Source organism: Rhinatrema bivittatum, chromosome 4, assembly GCF_901001135.1.
Source record: "Rhinatrema bivittatum chromosome 4, aRhiBiv1.1, whole genome shotgun sequence".
NCBI classification, from domain to species: Eukaryota; Metazoa; Chordata; class Amphibia; order Gymnophiona; family Rhinatrematidae; genus Rhinatrema; species Rhinatrema bivittatum.
Window position 1 is genome coordinate 323,120,067 of NC_042618.1, and position 23,431 is coordinate 323,143,497.

Consider the following 23,431-nt stretch of genomic DNA (forward strand, 5'->3'; position numbering starts at 1 on the left):
TTCCGGAGGCTGTGCAGCCTCCTCACCACCAAAGGCCCCCCCATGAGAACTCTCTCCTGGCTGGCCTGGCCTTCCTTGCCTACCTGTCCCATATCCAGAACTCTCTATTTAACCCCACCTAGCCCATGCCTCGGTGCTTCGGCATCGAGTTCCTTTGGGCTCCCTGCTTTAGCCATCTGTTCCTTGCCTTGCCTTGCGTGCCTTCGGGCATCCTGGATTCCTGGCTTTCCTTGCTCTGTGGCCTACAGGCCTCCTGGTTCTTTGCTGATCTTGCTCCGTGGTCTAAAGGCATTCTAGTTCTTGCTTGCCTTCTTGTCCCCTCTCTCCCTGAACCCCTTTATGGCTGTGCTATTGCTCTTCTGCTTGCCACTACCTCCTCTTGGACTTCTCTGCCTTGCTGCCTTCAGGCATTCTGTGTTTCATGTTCAGTGTAGTCCTTGTCCTGCTTTGCCCAGTCCTGTCATTGTCTGTCTTCCTTACTCTAATTCCCCTCCTCCAGTTCACGCTTACCTGCATCCAATATCATGCTTACCTGCACGCTGTTCCTGTATTTTGATTTCACCCATATCTGCACTCAGTTCCAGTGTCACAGTTCACACTTACCTGCATTCACATTCAGGCATACCCACATTCTGTTCCAGAGTTTCCTGACGTTTACCCTTACCACAACGCACCCAACTTCAGAGACTCCTCTCAGCCTGCAACCAGCTCCAGAGACTCTTACCAGCCTGTACCCGACACCAAAGACTCTATACAGTCTCAACAGATCAATTGCTCCCATCCTCCTGTCCTGTGTCATTCCTGAAGATGGTGTTCACCACACCAGGCTACAGCCCAAAACTGTAACACTGCCTCCTTTGTCCTATCTAGCACAAGACAGGACACTGCACAGCTATACATCAGAAGGAGAATCACCTTATCGCCTGGGCCATAAGCCCCTGCTTACCCCCATAGAAAGGACTAACCCCTGGAGTAGTAAAATAGGAGGGGATTAGTAGCAGATGAAGATAGCCCCAGAGACATATAAACTATAAAGTACTTTGTGTGCCTTGGAGGAACCTCTCATCTTTTTTATTTTCCTATGTGTGAAGCTCTAGGGTCACATTTTGACCAGCTAAATTTAGGGTAATTTTTGGCTGAAGATTCCCTAAAGTGACTAAAACTAGCTAGCTGCTCAGCCACTCTGAGAACTGACCCCATGTCCTTACAGCTATTGTCAAACTTCATGAAATGTCCTTTTAGGGGGTAATCTTGTAACATCACAGGCAATTTATGCGGCCACTACGCGCACAAATTGTACCAGTTTTCAAAACAAATTTATGTGTATAAGTTTGCTTTGAAAATTATGCAGAATTATGCTCACAGACTCACCTGCACAAAGTTACACTTGCTCTTTGCAATGCGGAATGTGTGCTTGTGTATATAGGCATGTACTCTTTAAAATCAAAAGTATGCAAGTGAATCTAAACTCCACCCCCAACTCCACCTCACAATATTACTTTGTGTGTGTGAAAGTCCGTGTGAAATTGTGTTGTGTACATGTTTTTAAACACACAAACCCCAAGCAATTTTATAACCAGTCATTTGCACATGTAATCCTGTGTTATGCACGTGAATGGTTAGAAAATTCATCCCTTAAAGTCACGCCTGTCATGGTGGTGGTAGGAGACGGCATCTAACAGCCAAGGGCCAAATAATAATAGAAGTTCTTCGCCTGTCCACATTCATTCAGAGTAAAATATTCAGAACTCATTTGTAAAATGCACATACGGGGGTATTTTCAAAGCCACTTACACACACAGAATGCTGTTTCATGTGTAAAAGTAGTGCTTTGCAAATTGCATCAGAGTGTGTGCGTGTATCCTGATCACGCGTGTACTTTTGTGCGCATTCGAGGTGAACATTCCAAGGCATGGGGTCGGAGCAAGGATAAGATTCTTACATGTACTCTTTTGGATTTTCAACAGTCTATGTGTAAGTTTACACACAGAAACTACGCATTGCTAGGAGGTGTAAGTTGTGTGCATATGAGGAGGACTTTATGTCAGTGTTTTTGAAGCGATTTTATGTGCATGAAATCACTTTAAAAATTAGCAGTAAAAATAGCGAATAATGGTGTGCAGACTTTATAATTATATGCACTGTTCTAAAATTGCCCTCACCAGTACCAACATCAGGAAAGGAGGATCAAGATTCTGGGAGTTCCCATCCAGATCTCCCCCCCATGGGACTAGGACAGGCTGGTTAATCATGAATGAACTGGACTCAGGTAGGACATTTCCATGTTTGAGGGGACCCCCCTCCAATAGGATTCCTGTTTGACCTGCTAGGAAAGCTTTTGTACACTTTAAAATCCCCATGGGAAGCTTTGCCCAGATACCTGATATAAAGGACACCTAACCAGAAGAGAAAAACATCTTTGTACAGCAGCTGTAATTTCACCTTTATTGAAAATGGTCATTGACTTAATTATTACAGAATCAGTAAACATTTCATTTAATATCCAGTGCCTTGTCCTGCCTGGTTTGTCCCAGCATCTCACAACCTGGGGCATAGCAGCTAATACCGTACAGAAAGAGAGACACACACCACTACCTGTCTGCCCTTTGGACTTAAAACCCCAGTGAGGGTTACATATGGCCAAGGAATTTTTAAATGTTTGATCCTACAATTCCATATACGTTGCCAGAGGATCTACCCTTAGGCTGTCACAGAATACTGTGGACCTTGGCCAAAATAAAAGGCAAGTACCTTTAATTAAACAAAAGTGTAAAACAAAAGTGCACATTACCATTATTAGTAGCATAAATATATATCAATTAGCCACTCCCCAAAGTGAAAGTTACAAAGCCAAGAAACAGGCAGGTTGATTTTTTTTTTTTTTAAGATAGTGTTACAGTTTTTACATTTGCCTTCTCCCTTGCTTCCCACTCCCTCTTCCTCCACAATCGCAAGAATCTAGAATAGAAGGTGCTGCACAGCTGGATCAGCTTCATCACAGTCACACTCTTTCTACAGCACAGATATTAAATGGCTTGAGGGAGCGCATTCCACCATCTGCCAATTTAAGGCTGCTGCTATCTCCTGCCGGGATCTCAAAGGTGAACTTCTGCAGCAGGGTGATGAAGAAAATGAAGAGCTCCATCCGGGCGAGGGACTCCCCGACGCAGACGCGCTTTCCTGAGAAAAGGAGACCTGGTTAGTGCAGCCACTGCTTTTTGCAAGTCACATGGGACACATCAGCCAAAAACATGGCATTTTGTGCTATAAACCCTATAGAATATTCAAGTTAGATTCAGAACAGATCCGATTGGGTGAAGCACAAAATATTAATGCCATATAAGGTGGTCCCTGTATCATGGACTTCACTTTTAGAATCTGAGCATCACCTGCATCGTTTTGAGAAGAGGAGGGGGAGAAACATGGGGCCTGGCCGATGGCTCTGTGGCCGTGCTGCCCTCTGTTGTGCAGGAGACCTGGGTTCAGTTCTCAAGCCCTGTTTCTGCTCCATGGAGTGGGGATGCTGCAGAGGCAGTGTTCACAGCTCCAAGGAGGGAGAAAGGATTTACAGTGTCCTCATTTCTGCTTTTAGAATGGATTTAACCTCCCAAGCAGAGTTCTTTGTAAAGTGTGTGCAATGCCGCTCATGCACAGCCACAGAACATATCACCAGCTGAAGCAATCCCACGCTGCCCAGCCCAGTCTGCTGTGCCACTGCCAGGCTCACTGACAGCCAGTAATCCCTTTTGAAGATGGGAGCTGAAAGAGGGTCTGGTCCCCTCTCCTTCTTCTTTTCTCAAGGCCCTATCAGGAGAGGTGGTGGGAGCTCATTGCTCTGCATTATCTGCACTGGCATTGCAAGCCTGTTCAAAGTTTGAAAGCCAGCACTTTCTAGCCATGGATCTCATGCATCATGACCTCGGCAGCCAGGAAGTGCCAGACTGTGAGATTTGAAAATGCTTGTGGTGATTGCACAGACCATGCAGAGCAATATGCAGCAGAGGGATGGGCTTCTACCTCTTAGGTTGGCTGAGGAAGGCTGAAATGGATGCAGGGAAAGGGAGAGAAAGAGGCAGGGGGTAGATGCTGGGGAAAGGGGTGAATGGAGAAGAGAGAGAGAGAACCTGAGAGTTGGCAGAGGAAAAGGAGTAAAAAAATATGGAGGGATAGGACAGGAGGCATAGGAGTGAGATATAAGGTAATGTAAAGAGACAGGAGAAGGAGACAGGATGGAACTTGAGAGGCTAAATGGAATGTAAAGTAGGAGAAAAATGGAATGCAGGGACTGGAGAGAGGGAGCTGAAAAATATGGAAGAAGCCACAGCAGAGTGAGAAAAGAAAAGACAGTAATAAAGGGACAAGACAAGCTGAGAAGAAAAAGATGAAGAAAACAAGAGAGATCAGAGGAGACAGGGAACTTGATTCCCTGGTGGCAGCTGCACTCATGACGGTGCTATGATAGAAAAAGCACATGATCTGGGGAGGGGGAGAGGAGAGTGCAGCTTCCCCCAGACTGCACATTTGCAAAGTTATGTACACTACAGTAGTGCAAACACACACACACACACACACACACACAAAATTAGAAGAAACACTGCTTCCCAGACTCCTTTCTGGGGTTGTTTCTACTTCACTTCTTGATGTGAACTTCCCACATCCTTTATGGGGTCTTAGTGATCTTAGATGCCTCCTTGAGACAGGGGCAGCCATCTCAACTATGTAATCATTTCCTGATAAGAATGACAAACTCTCACCAAGGTACATTGTTTCCTGAGACATGTTCACTCACTAAATAGTAACAGCACTCGGAAGGAACGGGCAATATGGGGGCTTGTCTGGGATGCCAGTGCACCAAGATAAAAATAAGCTTCAGCACAGCCACTTCTGTGCAGCCCCGTCGTTGGAGGGGATCCCTTCCCCTGCAGGCTGCATCACTGAAGAGGAGGATCCCCTATCCCATATGCCTGGGGCACTATTTAACCCAGTGACAGCCCTGCATCATGTGAGGTGAGCAGTCCCAGGGAGCAGCATGGGTTCAGCGACAGGGAAAAGTCTTCATCCCCGTGTGCCAGCACAGACCCTGCAGTGTCCACAGTACCAGAAACGATCTGACTGCTGTACCTGCACCAAATGGGATGTGGGCATCGTTCTTCTTAAATTTTCCATTCTCGTCCAGGAATCGATTTGGATTAAAGTGGTCAGTATCTTCCCAGAACTGCTTGTCATAGAGAGATGAATGCAGTAATGTAATTATCTGAGTGCCCTGAAGAACAGATAAGAAACAAAAAGGAGATTGAAAATGATCAATTAACTTATTAATGAGCTATAGGGATATGAAAGTGAAGGTTTCCGTTGCAATGATATTTTTCTCTTCAGGTTCTCTCTTTAAACTCCCCACCACTCCCATCCTAATGATCCCAGCAAGTACATTCCAACAACATAGTAACATCAACATAGAAATAATGGCAAATAAAGACCAAATAGTCCATCCAGTCTGCCCAGCAAGAAGCTTATGGTTGTAACTGCCGTTCCATGCAGGTCACCCCCATGCCTACTGTTAAGGAAAAAGAAACATGGTGGGGTTTGAACTGACAGGCTCAGTGTTACTAACTTGGCTCCCAACCCATGAGTCAGCGAGGCCAGGACTAGGGGGCTGGGGAAAGTTTCGAAGTTCCAGTAAGATCACTGCTCTACTAACCCTCTTCTTCCCTGCCACTAAGAGCATGAACACACATTACTTCCATGTTGCCGACAGACGAGTGAAGCCAGAGTCTCTTGTGCCACTGCAATAAGACCAGGCCAGCCCTGCTAATGAATACGAATTAGTAAAACCCACAGTGCCCCAGCATTATCTTAAAGCAGGATTATTCACTGCAATCAGGTCTGGTTTTTCAGGCTAAGGAGAAAATATATCTCATTAATATGCACGATGGATATCCTGAAAACCAAACAACATTATGCACCCAATGGAGGCAGCTATTAAACCAAAAAGTAAATCCTTCCCAGTATGAATACCCTGCTTGTGCGATACTGTTTAGAGAAGAAACATGTTTTCCTATGGATTGGTTGAAGTTTAATGTCAGAGCGGGAGACTGCCACAGCTGGAACAAAGATGGATTATAAAATGAATTCTTTAATTCTTCAAAAGATCAATTGCCCCAAAATTCATTAAATGTTTTGAATTTGACTGCATTTTTTGAGAAATCTGAGGATGATGAGGTGGCTCCATCTACGTTAATAGTTAAGCTGCTGCTGGACTCCAACAGAGACCATCTTATGAGCCTTTTTTTTTTCTGAAACAAGGAGGTGATTTCCTTTAAGGTCCGAATGTTTCCAGAAGTAGTTAAAGTGACCCAATCTAAGAGGAAAAGATTTTTACTATTGAAGCCTGGAATTCTTCAGTTAGGTGCATTATTCTGGTTAAATTTTCTATTCAAATGTGTAATTAAAATATAAAGGTGTGGAATATGAATTTTATGAACCTTCTTATCTTGGAAAATGTTTGAGTGCTGCCTGCCTATGGGCCTGATTTTAAAAAGCATTTACTCGAATAACACTGGGTTTTATTCAAGTCAATGCACTTTACTCGAGTAAGTGGGCTTTTGAAAACCTTACAATATAACATGGGGAGAATCAGCGACATAGTTAGGTTCAGTTATCTAAGGGGGAGGGGGATTACAGGGCCAGCAGGAACAGGAGCACCAATGGGGGAAGCCTTTAGGGCCACGCTTAGCAGCATTCAAATTCGGCATACCTGATTGGAGGCAGTTCATGACGTGAAAGTCTCAAACGGTCAGAAGCGTTAGATGAGGAGAGGGAAGGTGCCTGACTTGTTGTCTGTGTTATCGCAGTGCCTGAATCTCTTTTAAAAAAAAATATATATATATATTTATATATATATATACTATTACCCGTTCTTGTGGATTCAGTGATTACAGATGCCGCGAGGTAAAGAGAGGGGTGGCAGGGCTGATCCTTCCCCATCCACGATGTCCAAGAGAGGGCGCAGAGGGCCCCTCTCAGCGCGCCTCCTCGAGCAGCCGCTCAGGACCGGCTCCCCTCCCAACACCTTCCCTCCCCTCCTAGAGAATGCCAGCTCCAGGGAAAGCGGCCCCGAGGCAGCACCGGACGAGGACATGTTCGCTGGGGCAGAGAGCGGCGCTGAACTGGGAGTTCACACGCTCGACATATTCCTCAGTGCTTCCGGCAGTGATTTCCTGCCCTCCCCTCCCCCCGAGGGCGATAGGCCTGGCCCCCTCCTTACCCGGGGGCCGCAGCCGGGAACTAGAGTGCGGCGAGCCCTGCCCACGTGAAGGCCCAGAGGGAGCTAGGATTGTGACCGCCGACGCTAGAGTGGCGGGCCCAGCAGGGAGGGGAAGAGTGGAGGCAGCCATGGAGAGAAATGAAAGGGCCATCAGAGGACGAGTGACGAAGAGAGAAGCTTCGGAGAACCATAGCAGAACAGGCAGGATACGGCAGACCGAGGAGGTTCAGAGCGGAAGACAGGTGATGCGGGGACGCAGCAGGGGAATGCACAGGGTTACCTTTCAAGATGAGAGGCGTTTTGATCGCTATAGAGAATCAGAGGGACATGCATGGGGTGAGTGTGGGCACCTTTTTTCCTACTCCAAGGAGTCCATAGTTGAGATTAGGGGAATACGGGCAGGGAAGGGATTTGTTCCTGGGCATCATAGCAGGGGTATAATAAGATTTGATGATCAATTGAATCGAAAGCAGAGGTAATATCAAGCAAAACCAAAAGAAATTGTTGCCCGCTATCAAGACTCCGTTTAATAGAATCAACCATAGAGATAAGAAGTAATTCTGTACTTAGACCACGACGAAATCTGAATTGATGAGGACTCAAAACCTCATTTTTTTTCCAGGAAATCAGTTAGTTGATTTAAAACTATCCCTTCAATCACTTTAGCAATAATAGAAAGCGAAGAAATAGGTCTATAATTCTCCACCTTACTAGCATCTAAATTAGATTTTTTAAGCAATGGCTTAACCACTGCAGATTTCAATACGGTGGGCATTATCCCGGAAGTAAGCAAGGAATTTACTATTTGAGTAATAGAAGCTCTCATGAGATCGAAAATATCTTTAAATGTCACAGTAGAGATATTTAAAATGGGACACATAGTGTTATTTAAATTTGCAATTACATTTGCGATTTCAACAGAAGAAACTAATTCAAATTCAGACCACAAATCTGAGGTAGTTACAACCGATTCAGAATACCAAGGGGCCACATCTTTAAAGGTTAAGAGTACACTTTCCAATTTCAAAGTGAAATAATTAGCAAACATGTCAGCTGAAAGTGCAGACAAATCAGAACTATATTCTAATGTCTGCTTCTTAGTTAACTTATGCACAAGATTAAACAAAGCTTTAGAATTATTACCGATTTCATTTATCTTTCTGGAATAATATTCCCTTTTTGCAGATAAAGTATCGGACTGATATTTTTCCAAAGACGATCGATAAATTGAAGCAGTTTCACGCGAAGGATACTTAAACATTTACGTTCATTTTTCCTTAACTGTTGACAAGGCAATATTAATGCCTGGGTATTCCAAGGTCGAATACTTTTCTTATTAAATGCAGAGTCAGAAAAACACCTCAAAGGAGCTATGGCGTTCAAAGAAGAGTTCAAACATGAAACCCATTCATCAAAAAAAATGTTTATATCACTATTCTCTAAGAGTTCTGGAATTGCAAAAAGAGTATCTTTGAGTTTACTGATGTCTACAAATGATCTCTTCACATACACTTCTCCCTTAATCAATTTACTAACACCATCAATTCCACCTTGTAAAGAAAAACTAATCAAAGAATGATCTGACCAGGGAAAAGCCTTCACAACTGGAGAACTGCCTAGCTGAAATTTGGCAGTTTTATTAATAAAAACCAAATCAAGAATATTACCCAGTCGATGTGTAGGTGATTTAATGACTTGAGACCATCCCAGAGAACATAAAATATCATTACACAACTGAATCTGAGAATCAACCTCTAAGAGGTTGTAGATAAATTAAAATCACCCAATAAAATCATATTATTTAAACTAACAGAAGCTAAAAATAATTGTTCAAACAATAAGGAAAGATTAGAATGTAATGTCTTAGGGGGTGCAATAAACAAGACAAATAGAAAAATTTGAAGTATACACAAGTAGCAATTCTTGATTTAATGAACCACTGAGGTTTTGAGATTTTAAATTCAAGGCTTCCCTACAGATAATTAATAAACCACCACCCCTTCCTTTAGCCCTTGGCTGAGAGAAAAAAGTATAACCTAAAGGACACATTTGATTAAGAGTAACAAGATCTGAATCCAATAACCAACTCTCCACAATACAAAATACATCAGGTTTCTCATCAACTATCACATCATACATAATTTGAAATTTCTTCCTAACTGCCTGAGTGTTAACAAAATTTTTAGATCACCTACACCAGAGTCCAACTTCAAGTCTGACTGAAATATATTCACTAAAAACGATGGACGCTGCAACATCCTATTTGAACTATTTTTCTTTTTAGCTAAAGAACCATATAAACCATTCCCGACTACAACAGGAATGGGCTGATTACAAACAAGAGAAACATCAAAATCCACAGCCGAACACTCATCAACACTCATCGCACACAAAGGAGCCCCTTTGTCGCGCTCCTTCATCAGCGCGACAAGCCGCGCGGCGCTCTGGCATCCCCCGCTGGCTTTTCACCCCCCCAACCAGGTGACATCATTAGGGGGGCGTGCCTTTCAGACCGATATGCTGGAAACGGGGCTGGAAGCAAAGGGAGCAAAGTTTTCAAACCTGCAGGCCCTTCTCTCTCTTTTTTCAGAGGGCTGAAAGGTGGTAAAAGCCCAGATAGTCTGGAGAGAGAAGGCAGAGCAGCTTCAGATGAAAAAAATTGAGTTTCTCCAACATCCCCAGTTGGCTTTTCACCCCCCCAACCAGGTGATATCATTAGGGGGGTGTTCCTTTCAGCCCGATATGCTGGAAATGGGGCTGGAAGCAAAGGGAGCAAAGTTTTCAAATCTGCAGGCTCTTCTCTCTCTTTTTTCAGAGGGCTGAAAGGTGGTAAAAGCCCAGATACTCCAAGGCAGAGCAGCTTCAGATGAAAAAAAGTGAGTTTCTCCAACAGAGACCAAGGCATAGAGCCTATGCAGTTGAGTCGAGGCCCAATCTTGCAGGAAGAGAGAAGATGGTGCAGCACTCAAAGTCTGTGCCTATACTGCGGCGGCAAGGGGCACTTCCTAGCCCATTGTGGGGAGCGGCCGGGAAACGCCAGAACCTAGGGATCATTGAGGAGCTGACCCTAGGTAATACAAGTTCTGCCTCCTCATGCACTGTACCTGTTACCCTCATCTACCCCAGGGGTACCTTTGATACGCTGGCTTTGATCGACTCCGGAGCAGAAGGGAATTTCATCCTCGCAGACCTCGTCCAACAGTTTCAGATTGGGGTCCAACCCCGAATTCCTCCGATCTGGGTATCTTCAATTCACGGTACTCTCCTCCCGGGGAGCATTTCTACCTGCACCAAGCCCTTGATACTTCGCACTGGTCTCCTACACGTGGAAGAAATCTCATTTCTTATACTGGAGAGGTCCATTCACCCTATCAACTTGGGCTTCCCTGGCTGCAGAAGCATTCCCCAGTTATACACTGGAATACTCTGCAGATTGCATCCTGGGGTCCGCCTTGTTTTGACTCCTGCCTGACAGGTGTCCCTCATCCCAGTGTGCCTCTCCTGACCACACCCATGGCACTCCCGCCACAGTACCAAGATTACGAAGACTCCTTCTCTAAGGAGAAAGCTGAACTCCTTCCGGAACACCGGCCCTTTGACTGTGCCATAAACCTGATCCTGGGCTCTATGCCTCCCAGGGGATTATTTATTTATTTATTTATTTATTTATTTATTTATTTATTTTTCTATACCGACATTCGATTTGACATATCACATCGGTGTTCATACAACATGATGTCTAAGGCAAGCCTTTGAATGACATGATACAGTGTAACAGATTAAATTAACTAAGTACATATAATAGATTAAATTACATATAGATATTATATTATATAGATACAGATTAAATTACATATAATAGATTAAATTACATATAATATACATGTAAGGTGGAAGGCAGAATACTCCTATCACTATTCTCTTTCCCAACACACAAGGGATTTCTACCTATAAAGATTCAATAGTGCATAAAGGGGTAGATTTGTAACCTTATATGCGCACTTTCATGTGCACGCATTTCCCAGCACGCAGACATGGATGCACCGATTGGCGTGCATATGTTATAAAATATGGGGGTCGCGCACATGTGCGGGAGGCGCACGCAAGGGGAGGAAATTATGCAAATTTCATGCTGTGATGCATCCCGGCCTTCTACAGTTCTCTCTTAGTCCACTCCAATTAAGGAGTGGACTGGGAGGGAACTTCCCTACCCCCCTACCTAACCTCCCTTCTCCTTCCCTTCTCCTCCCCACTCCCTAAATCTAACCTACTTTCCCTTTTTTTTTTTATTTTGTTCGTTGCTGCCACTCTGGATCAGAAACAACTTGCACGCGCCGGCCGACTGCCCATGTACACCACCCCGGCACAGCGGCAAATGGCCACTGTACCGGCCGCTTCCAGCCCCACCCCTCCCTGCCCCTTTCTCTGGACACGGCACTTATTCACGTACCAGGGTTTACATGCGTGGCCAGGCCCATTTGAAAATTCACCCGGCGAGTGTAAGGCGGGGCCACACACGTAAATCCCAGGATTAACACGCACTGGGTATTTAAAATCTGCCCGTTAGTCTCTTGCTGGATCTTTGTCTTGTGGAACTCTATGCCATCCCAGACATAAAGTGCCATCCCTCCACCAAGTTGCTCTTCTCTATTTATTTATTTATTTTAAAACATTTATATTCCACTAATCTAAAACTGTTGGTGGATTACATAGTTACATACATAATCTATAAATTAACAAGCACATCAATACAAAACTAAAATTAACAGCAATAATTTATACATGACATTTTAGATCTGGAAGAGGTAAAGGACCAGGCAACAAGTGGAGGTAAGAGACCTGAACTTGATCCCCTATGTACTAGGGATGTGCAGAGCAAAATTTTATGTTCATATTTTTTATGTCCGAAAGGGGGTCCCACTTGCGGCCAATATGGACATAAAAAAAATCCAATGAGTTGGGTATATGTACATATGTGCAAAAAAAAAATTTAAACCCCCTCACCCTCCTTAATCCCCCCCCCAGACTTACCACAACTCCCTGGTGATCGAGCGAGGAGTGAGGACGTCATTTCTGCAATCCTTGGCGAGAAGCATGTGACGTCGGTGGCACGTCGAGTGACGCGGCGTCACGTGATTCCCGGCAAGTTCGCGCCGGACGGCTCGTTCGGCCCAAAAAGAACTTTTGGCCAGCTTGGGGGGGCCTCCTGACCCCCTCAAGCTGGCCAAAAGTTCTTTTTGGGCCGAACGAGCCGTCCGGCGCGAACTTGCCGGGAATCACGTGACGTCGCGTCTGAGTGACGCGGCGCCACGTGATTCCCGGCTCGTTTGCGCCGGACGGCTCGTTCGGCCCAAAAAGAACTTTGGCCAGCTTGGGGGGGCCTCCTGACCCCCCCAAGCTGGCCAAAAGTTCTTTTTGGGCCGAACGAGCCGTCCAGCGCGAACGAGCCGGGAATCACGTGACGCCGGCGTCACTCGACGTGCCGCCGACGTCACATGCTTCTCGCCAAGGATTGCAGAAATGGCGTCCTCACTCCTCGCTCCATCACCAGGGAGTTGTGGTAAGTCGGGGGGGGGGGGGGGGATTAAGGAGGGTGAGGGGGTTTATATTTTTATTTTGGCTCAACAATCGCGATTTCCCACATATCGAACATATCTATGTTCGATATGTGGGAAATCCGATCGTTTAAGTCGAATCAATTTTTTAAGTAAAAAAAAAATATGAGTTGCGTTTTACTAATGCGGTCAATCTGAATGCACACCCCTACTATGTACTGCCAGAGTAATTTTGGCACCACAGAAACCCACGGTGGTTACTCTAGAGTCCCTCTGGGATCTTACATCAGTAATGGCTAAAATATTTTCTGATTGTTCCTTGAAAAATAACTCAACAAATGGTTACAATTTGCAAGAATAGTGATTTCCATTGACAAGAAACTTTGGAAAAGTTCAAGAATATGGAAGCTGAATTACATCATGTTAAAGCAGTGCAGTCTACTATTATCCAGTAGGGATGTGAATTGGGCTTCTGACGATTGAAAATATCGTACGATATTTTCAAAATCGTCAGAAATCGGGGGCTCCCCAAAACCGATAGGAAAACCCCACAAAATTGTTCGTGGGGGTTCTCTTATCATTTTGGGGGAGGGCGGGAAAAACGGCACACAAAAATAACCCCTAAACCCACCCTGACCCTTTAAAACTAATCCCTTAGCTTCCCCCACCCTCCTGACCGCCCAAAATTTTTTTTACAGGTACCTGGTGGTCCAGTGGGGGTCCCGGGAGCAATCTCCTGCCCCCGGGCCGTCAGCTGCCACTAATCAAAATGGCGCCGATGGCCCTTTGCCCTTACCATGTGACAGGGTATCTGTGGAGGGAGCACTGGATGGCCGGCGCCATCTGTAAAAATGGCGCGGGCCATCCAGTGCTCCTACCATGTGACAGAGGCCGGCCAATGGCACGGATGCCCTGTCACATGGTAAGGGCAAAGGCCATCGGCACCAGGGGCCATGGCCTAGGACCTGAAGGAGGTCTCTTCCTGGGCCTAACCTCGCCTGCACCTCCACTAACCCTACCAGTGGCACTAATGTCTGTAGACGGTGAGTTCCACACGTTAGCTCTGGTAGACTCCGGGGCTGGCGGCAACTTTATTATGAAGAGTCTGGTGGAGCACTTGAAAATTACACAGGTCCATGTTCCAGCTCCATTGGTCATCTCATCGATTCAAGGCAAGCCCCTCCTGGGACTTGCCTTGCCTTTGAAGGAGCCCAACCCGTCCATTTGAGGGTTGGGCTCCTTCATCGTGAGCAGATGCCCTTCCATATCTTGGAGCATTCCATACACCTTGTCATCCTGGGTCTTCCCTGGCTTCAGGAACATGGTCCCCAGTTCAACTGGAAAACCTTGTAGCTAACCCAATGGGGCCCGAATTGTCACGACAATTGCCTCCAACTGGTAATTCCAGTCCCATGCTCCACCGCACTCGCCAGTCTTCAGGGCTTGCTGGGCTACTATGCCATGTACGCGGACGTCTTTTCCAAGCAAAAGGCCGAGATACTTCCGCCAAACCGGCCATTCAACTATGCCATCACCTTCCTTCCTGGCACTGAACCTCCTCAGAGGTGCACCTATGCCCTTTCGCCTGCGGAGACGCAATCCATGACTCAATACATCAAAGAGAATCTGGAGAGGGGCTTCATTCGCAAGTCAACAGCCCCAACGGGGACTGGGTTCTTCGTTGCGAAGAAGGACGGAACCCTTTGCCCTTGCATCGATTACCGGGGCCTGAACGCCATAACTGTCAAGGGCCGGTATCCCTTGCCCCTCATCTCCAAGCTCTTCGATCGTCTGCAAGGTGCGAAGATCTTTACCAAGTTGGATCTCCGAGGGGCCTATAATCTGATTCGCATCAAGGAGGGAGACGAATAGAAAACGGCCTTCAATACCCGAGATGGCCATTACGAGTACCTTGTGATGCCATTTGGGCTCTGCAATGCCCCAGCGGTGTTTCAAAACACCATGAATGAAATACTCCGTGACCTCTTGTATTGGTGTGTGGTCGTGTACCTTGACGACATTTTGATCTTCTCTGATTCCCTTGCCACCCACCGGTAGGACGTCGTCCAGGTACTTCAACATTTAAGAGAAAACAGACTTTATGCCAAGCTAGAAAAATGTCTATTCGAGCGGGAGTCTCTCCCTTTCTTGGGATATATCGTCTCCAGTGAAGGATTCCGTATAGATCCCCAGAAACTAAAAGCCATTCGGGAATGGCCGCAACCTTCCGGACTGATGGCACTCCAACGGTTTTTGGGTTTCGCCAATTACTACTGTTCCTTTATTCCTCACTATGTGTCCATTGTCGCTCCAATGACGGCCTTAACATGGAACGGCGCGGACCCCAGGAACTGGCCTCCGGGAACGGAGGCTGCCTTCCTCTGACTTAAGGAAGCATTCCTTCGCCAGCCGTGTCTCCACCATCCTGACCCGCAACGGCCATTCATCATCGAGGTGGATGCATCCTCAGAAGGCATAGGGGCCGTCCTGAGTCAGACTTCAGACCATCACAAGTTACACCCATGCACCTTCCTCTCTCGCCATTTCTCCCCGGCAGAGCGGAACTACGCCATTGGCGACAAAGAGCTCCTGGCCTTTAAGATGGCCTTAGAGGAATGGTGCCCCTGGTTGGAGGGGGCCCAACATCCGTTTACGGTCTATACGGACCACAAGAATCTTGAGTACCTGCATCGTGCACAGCGACTCAAACCTCGACAGGCACGATGGGTGCTATTTTTCACCTGCTTCAATTTAGTCCTACATTATAGACCGGCCACCAAGAACCTGAAGGCTGACGCCTTGTCCCATGTCTTTGAGACCACAGACACTCTAGACGATCCTCAGTTTATCACTGAGCCATCACGTGTCCTGTTGTCCGCCACCACGAATATCCCTCCCGGGAAAACTCTTGTTCTGCCGCACCTGTGGAAACAAGTTCAGGTGTGAGCTCATGACTCCCGTTGCTCAGGTCATCTGGGACAACATCGGACCTTACAGATCCTTTGCCGTTACTATTGGTGGCCCAAGCTCAACAAGGATGTCCAATCCTATGTGGAATCCTGCCAGTCATGTACCCGTCATAAGAGGATTCCAGGCGCGACCCCAGGCCTGCTTCAGCCATTACCAGCGCCCACAGAACCCTGGACCTATCTCGCGATGGATTTCTTAGTCGATCTGCCTTCATTCCAGTGGGAACACTGTCATATGGGTGGTCATAGATTTATTTAGTAAAATGGCACACTTCGTGCCCCTCCCAGGGTTGCCGTCTGCACCACAGTTGGCCCAGCTGTTCGTCCAGCACATTTTTAGACTGCATGGTCTACCCAGAAGTATCCTATCAGACTGAGACCCCCAATTTACTGCCAGATTCTGGAGGGCCCTCTGCCAAAGGTTTGACATCACCTTGGACTATACTTCTGCCTACCACCCTCAAACCAATGGTCTAGCAGAGAAGACGAATCAAACCCTCAAGCAGTTCCTTCTCATCTATGTGAATGAGAAACAGGATGACTGGGCAAGTTTACTTCCATGGGCAGAATTTGCACTCAATTCACACCTTTCTACGGCCACCAGATCCTCTCTCTTCCAGATAGTCTATGGGAAGCAGCCACGCCCGCCGCTGCCGGTTCCCATTTCCGTCACGTCTCCGGTGGCCCAACTCTCAGTGGACGAACTGCATCGTCTTTGGGTCTCCATATGACACGCACTGCTTAAAGTCGGTCAGGTGGCAAAAAGATATGCAGATCAGCGACAGAAACCATACCCGCCTTTGAGACCTGGTCAAAAGGTATGGCTGAACACTCAGTTTACCTGTCTGAAATTGTCTTCAGCACAACTGGCCTCTCGATTTCTTGGACCATTTCCCATCCTCCGTCGGATTGGTGCAGTGTTGTATCAGCTTCGACTACTGCCTTCACTCAAGATCCACAACATTTTTCATGCCTCCCTTTTGAAGCCTCTGGTCCTATCTTGGCCTTCCAGTACGCCTCCGACTCCCCAACCTATCGCCTCTGAAGACGACCTCATCTATCAGGTCCGAGAGATGTTGGACGTGCGAAAGCATAGAAAGCGATAGGAGTATCTGCTAGCCTGTGATGGGTTTGGCCCCAAAGAAAACACCTGGGAGCCATTGGCCAACATTCTAGACTGGGGCTTGCTTGCTCAGTTCCATAGAGACCATCCGACCAAACCCAGGCCTCCTGGGAGGCGCGCTAAAGAGGGCAGTACTGTTGTGTTCTGTGGCCGTGGACGGCCGTGGCCGCGGCCCCCTACCTGACCTGAAGTGGTGGGCCGCCGCGGCAGCATCGGGTAAGTCGCGGGAGGCTGAGGCCTGTCGTTCCTGCACGCCGGCGCGGGTCTCTGCGATAGACACCGGGCTTGGGAGCCGTCCCTGCTCCTCCCTTGTGGCGTCGGGCGGCTTCTTCCGAGGCCGGGAATCCAAGATGGCCGCCACCATCTTAGGCGCAAGGCTGGTCCTCCTTTCTGAATTTAAAGAGACCTTGTTCCTTTAATTGCCTGCACCTGTTTCCTATGAACCAGATCAGGGGAAGTATATAAGTGGACTTCTTCTGCTCATTCTTTGACTTGGCAACTTCCATGGTTCTTCGAGTCTGCTTGATTCAGTGAGTCTTCTTGTGCTTCAGATCTTTGCTCCCTGGTTCCTGTCTTGTCTCAGTGATTCCTTGATATCTGACTTTGGATTGGCAAGCGGTGATTCTTGGTGTGTGACTTCGGACTGGTAAGCGACGACCCTCTGGCACTTGACCTTGGACTTCTTCTGGACCATCGTCTCCAAGGCCCTCCTAAGTCTCAGCAGCCCAGGTCCCTATGGGCCCCTCCTGGGGGGACCATGGGCTTCCAGGGGTGAAGCTCTAGTTGCCCTTGCACTGACTTCACGACTCCTTGACCTCTCAAAGGTCCACCTAAGTCCCTGTGGCCCAGGTCCCTATGGGCTCCTCCCAGGGGGACCGCGGGCTTCCAGTGTTGAAGAAACAGTTGGCTTCTTCGACGTCACAACTCTTCCTCTGCCTCCACGGTCACCTCAGTCTCCAGTGCCGAGGGTCAGCCGGTCACATCTTCTGTTCCGCCTCGCCACCCGACGGGAGAACCTAAGGATCCACCTCCTAAGGTATTCCATCCTCCTGTCGGTCCAAGGGTTCACAAGCCTGATCATAACAATTACGTAAAAGACGCAGCTTGTAGTAACATGATTGAACCACTACCTTAAAATGCGGATGAAGGGATAGTGTCAAGTCTATAAAAACACCTACATTTTTAATCTGATCTCTAATGAGGTTAGAAGCCCCATCAAATTGAGAGGTAGGGAAAGAATAAACTTTCCCTAGTCTAGATAGCAGTATAGCCTCTGTTTTTTAAATATTCATTTTCAATTTATTCCTAATTAGCCAGTTATTGATCTGATTTAAACAGTCCAATGGTTTCCTCTGAGCTGTCTCCACTGAATAAGTAATCGAGAAGAAAAACTGAATATCATCTGCATACAATTTAAAAGAAACCTCCAACTTAGAGCAGAATTAAATAAATATTGAATAAAATTGGAGACCGAGATGAGCCCTGAAGAACTCCTGTAGGGAGTGAATGCTCTTCGGACTCCGAATTCCCCAACACAACCCTAAATGAATGATTTTCTAAAAATGATTTAAACCATGAGTATATTGTAGATCCTATCCCAAAATTTTTAAATCTCATCAAGAGAATTTCTTGATTCCAAGTTTCACAGGCACTAGATAAATCTAGTAACACCAGTAAATAATCCTTGCTGCTATCAAAAGTGTCCAACCAAAGATTTTCGTTACTTTATGTTGGGGACGGAATCCGAAGTGAGAGTTATCCAAAATATTGTCTACCAGGTATTCCTGTAGCTGTTTAAATACTATTTTCTCTAGCAATTTAGCTGAGAGGAATAATAGACACTGGATGATAGTTTGATAATTCAGTCAGATCTGCAGTAGTATTTTAACCAGTGACTATACTGTAGCTCTTTTTAGTTCAATTGGAACATAGCCCTCTGTAAGTGAGGCATTTATCAATCTAGTTTTAAAAGGAATATCCTGAGAATCCAAACATATTATAATAGCAGAGGAGCAGAAATTAAGATTCAAGAAGTTACCCTTTTGTTTACGTAATATAGCAGACATGTCTAATTAGCCTGCCTGGATAAATTCTGTCCAAGAAACTGAACCCGCTTGTGAATATTCTGGATCTGTTTCAGGCAAATTCTCCAATGACTTAACTATATCAACTAATTTTTGAGAGAAAAATACCGCAAATCTCTCACACGATTCCTTTGTGTGAGCTATAGAATTTTGAACTGGGGCCTTCAACACTGTTCGCACAATGTAAGAACATAAGAACATAAGAAATTGCCATGCTGGGTCAGACCAAGGGTCCATCAAGCCCAGTATCCTGTTTCCAACAGAGGCCAAACCAGGCCACAAGAACCTGGCAATTATCCAAACACTAAGAAGATACCATGCTACTGATGCAATTAATAGCAGTGGCTATTCCCTAAGTAAACTTGATTAATAGCTGTTAATGGATTTCTCCTCCAAGAACTTATCCAAACCTTTTTTGAACGCAGCTACACTAACTGCACTAACCACATCCTCTGGCAACAAATTCTAGAGCTTTATTGTGCATTGAGTGAAAAAGAATTTTCTCCGATTAGTCTTAAATGTGCTACTTGCTAACTTCATGGAATGCCCCCTAGTCCTTCTATTATTCGAAAGTGTAAATAACAGAGTCACATCTACTCATTCAAGACCTCTCATGATCTTAAAGATCTCTATCATATCCCCCCTCAGCCGTCTCTTCTCCAAGCTGAACAGCCCTAACCTCTTCAGCCTTTCCTCATAGGGGAGCTGTTCCATCCCCTTTATTATACAGTTCTTGCGGACATGAAGCTGCAGCAGAGATCCACTCTGAGTACCATTTATGTTTAGCCTGATCTACATTTTCTCTATAATCGCTCAACTTAGCATGATATCTGTTAGGATTCGTGTGTTTCGTGGACACTTGGCCTGAGGTGAAGGTTGATGCTACCTGGGGGGTAGGGCCCCACAGGTCCGCACCGTCAGGAGGCGAGGTCAGCTGCAGCAGGGACACGACTATAGTTCAGTGGAGAGAGGACGCCCTGCATCACTTCAGTCCAGCCCAGTACTGGGCTGGACTGAAGATACGATGTATCAGAGAAGGAACCTTCAATGCAGAGATGCGCTGGGCAGGTCCCAAGGAGCGGGAAGCACGGAGACAGGAACACTGAAGGAGTAATGCAGAGACTGTCCTGAGGGGTGGGACAGCTTGGCAACACAGTCACTGGTGCAATGACGAAGATGGGTGCCGCCCAGCCAGCCCCCCCTGGAGACCAATTGGTGGGGGCAGAAGAAATAAAAATTGTGGCCGGCGGGGGCGAAAAAATGAAGATGGGCGCCGGCAGGGGCCAAAGAAGTGAACACCGGTGCTGCTAGCCGCCGCCGGAAACCAGCTGTTCAGCTGGGGGCCTTAGATCGGCAGAGTGCTTCTGTGTGTGTGTGTGTGTGTGTGTGTGTGTGTGTGTGTGTGTGTGTGTGAGAAAGGAATGGTATTTCTGTGTGTGCTTGTGAGTGTGAGAAAGGAATGGCGCTTCTGGGTGGGTGTGTGTGTATGTGAGAAAGGAATGGTGCTTGTGTGTGTGTGTGTGTGTGTGTGAGAGAGAAAGGAATGGTGCTTCTGTGTGTGTGTGTGTGTGTGTGTGAGAAAGAAATGGTGCTTCTGTGTGTGTGGTGTATATGTGTGTGTGTGAGAAAGGAATGGTGCTTGTGTGAGTCAATGAGTGTGTGCGAGAGAGAGATGGAGCATGTTTTTGGCTGGCTTGTGGCTGTGAGAGAGAAGGCATGTGTGTGATTGAGCCTGTATGTAAGTGAGATAGAACATGTGTGTGATTAAGAGCTTGTGTGTAAGTGAAATAGAGAGAGCATGTGTGTGATTGAAATCCTGTGTGTAAGGGGAGCGAGAGCATTGTGTGATTGAGAGAGAGACTAGCCAGAGAGGCGACGTGTGTATGTGTGAGACTGATCAGGGAGATGACTGGTGGTATGTGTGTGCTTGTGTGTGTGAGAGAGAGATACTGGTTGGGGAGATGATTGGTGTGTGAGAGACAGAAACTGGTCTTGAAGGTGTGACTGGTGTGTGTGTGTGTGAGAGAGAGAGAGAGAAGAGACTGGGTTGTGGTCCCTAAGGAAGAGGACCATGAGGACAGCTTCAGCAGCTACTGCTACTTCTGATGTGGCCTGCAAGGGAAAGAAGTAGGAGAACTGCCGGAGAGGGTAAGTAAAGGTGGCTTTTTAAGCTCATTTTTCTTGACTGACTACCATTTTAATTATTGGGTAGTATGAGATGTGTCTGCTGTTTGAAATATTTTATTGGTGTTTGGTAAAGGTTTCAAAATTTGCTTGAGTCTTTAATTATTGGATATTCTATTCATCAGCTGTTTTGAAATTATTTTATTAGTATGATTTTATAATTATGATTCATGATTTATATATCTTGATTTTATTGATTGTTTCATGAAGAATGGTGACATTTTTGTTTTTCCATTATTGCACTGTGTAGAGTCTGGCGTGATATGTTTTACAGTTTAGTTTTTGTCTGCGCATTTCTATTTATACTTTATGTGGCTTTATTCTGTATTTGGTGAGAGTTTGTGTTCTGCATGCAAAGACTGAGATGAAGCATTCTTTTAGCATATGGTTTCTCTGTAGGGATCTGGAGTAGCTTGGCCTGTTCTGTTTTCCTGATAGGAGGTGTATTAGATTCTGGTGTAATATTTGTGGTATTCTTTTTCATAGGTGGGGTTGTTATTCTTTGAGTTTTGGCAAATAATACTGTGTTGATACGGAAGGACCATGCCGAAATATAGGGGTGTGTACATATATATATATATGTAAATTATATATGTAAATTATATTGTATATGTAATTGGGTACCCATGGGCCAGTATGGAGAAAAATCCCCCGGGCCACTATTTTCCCTCAATCCGCCCCTGGTCACAGGTGCGACCTAAAGGGCACATAGCACTCTACTCTATGCATTCCCACCTTGACCTTTGATAGGCAAGCTGGTACAGAAGATTGCAAGTTAAACCAACACAGTCATTTTAATGCCTCCGGATTGGGCTCAAAGGTCATGGTACACTGATCTCCAGAGACTTTTGGTGGGCAATCCCCTCTGGCTGCAGTCTCAGATGGATCTATTACATCAGGGGCTTATTCTTCACAAGGATCTGGATTGATTCTGTTTTACTGTTTGGAAATTGAAAGGGCTTTGCTGTTGAAGTGGGGTTATTCGCTAGAGATGTGAATCGTGTGCCAGATCGTCTTAACGATCAGGTTTGGCTGGGGGGGGGGGGGGGGGGAGGAAATCTGATCGTTAAGATATGTGAATTGGAATTGTTTCCAATTCCAATTCACATCGCTCATTTTTTTTTTTAGGGAGGCCCGCGCCACTAAAAAAAAAATCCACCCAACCCTTTAAATCGACCCACCTTAGCCTCCCCCACCCTCCCGACCCCCCCCCCCCAAAACCTTTTAACATTACCTGGTAGTCCAGGGGGGCCTCGGGGGACGATTTCCCGTTCCCAGGCATCAGCTGCGCTAAAATAAAATGGCGCCGATGCCCCTTTGCCCTTACCATGTGACAGGGTATCCGTGCCATTGGCCGGCCCCTGTCACATGGTAGGAGCACTGGATGGCCGGCAGCCAAAATGGCACCGATGGCCCGAGAGCGGGAGATCGCGCCGGGACCCCCCACATTGGACCACCAGGTAATTTAACATTTTGGGGGGGTTCGGGAGGGTGGGGGAGGGTAAGGAATTGGTTTTAAAGGGTCAGGTGGGTTTAGGGGTTGTTTTGGTGTGCCGGTTTTCCCGCCCTCTCCCAAATAATTCCCGTGCCCTATTTAATGATTTTAGGACGATTTATGATGATAAATCGGGGGCATTTGTATTGTATCGTGCACTCTGATGATTTAGGATGATTTTAAAATTATCTGACGATAATTTTAATCGTTCAAAAACGATTCACATCCCTATTATTCGCCTTCCTGTACTTTCCACTCTTCTTTGGGCCCAAAACTTTTCTACTTCTCTAGCTTATGTTAGAGTTTGGAGGGTCTTTGAGGCCTGGTATTCTGAACATTGTACTCAGCCACTCAAGGTGGATATTCCTTTCATTTAGTAATATTTACAGGATGGTTTGCTTAAGGGCTTGACCCTTAATAGCTTGAAGGTTCAAGTTGTGGCACTGGTTTGTTACTGTTAGGAATTGTGGACCCTTGGCCAGAGGTGGGATTGTTGCTACCTGAAGGGGTGGGCCCCACAGGTCCCCACCGTCGGGAGGCGAGGCTGGCCGGGAACAGAGGCAAGCTGGAACTTCACCTGTGTCGACCCTCGTTCCCCGCAGGTTGAGCCCTTGGGTGCTGGGGCTGGCAGGACTTAGGAGCGCCCCTGTGTGGCTGGTCCCGGAGAGGGTAGACGAGTGAGTGCGGAGAGTGTCAGAGAGGTTTGGCACAGTTTGAGACAGATGCACTCTCAGAGGGAGGAGGAGAAAGAGTCTCA

The 23,431-nt window shown here is 46.4% G+C and overlaps 1 protein-coding gene across 1 annotated transcript in view; it reads right to left on the reverse strand.

The window, feature by feature from the left end:
* Positions 1 to 2,431: 2,431 nt before the first annotated feature.
* LOC115090798 (cytochrome P450 2G1-like) overlaps positions 2,432 to 23,431 on the reverse strand; it is a 147,801-nt gene continuing 126,801 nt past the window's right edge. Inside the window, exons 8-9 of the mRNA XM_029600311.1 lie at positions 5,122 to 5,263; positions 2,432 to 3,180 (exon numbers count right to left, since the gene is read on the reverse strand). Coding sequence (XP_029456171.1) covers positions 3,002 to 3,180; positions 5,122 to 5,263 — 321 coding nt within the window. The 3' untranslated portion in view covers positions 2,432 to 3,001. The remainder of the gene's footprint in view (positions 3,181 to 5,121; positions 5,264 to 23,431) is intronic.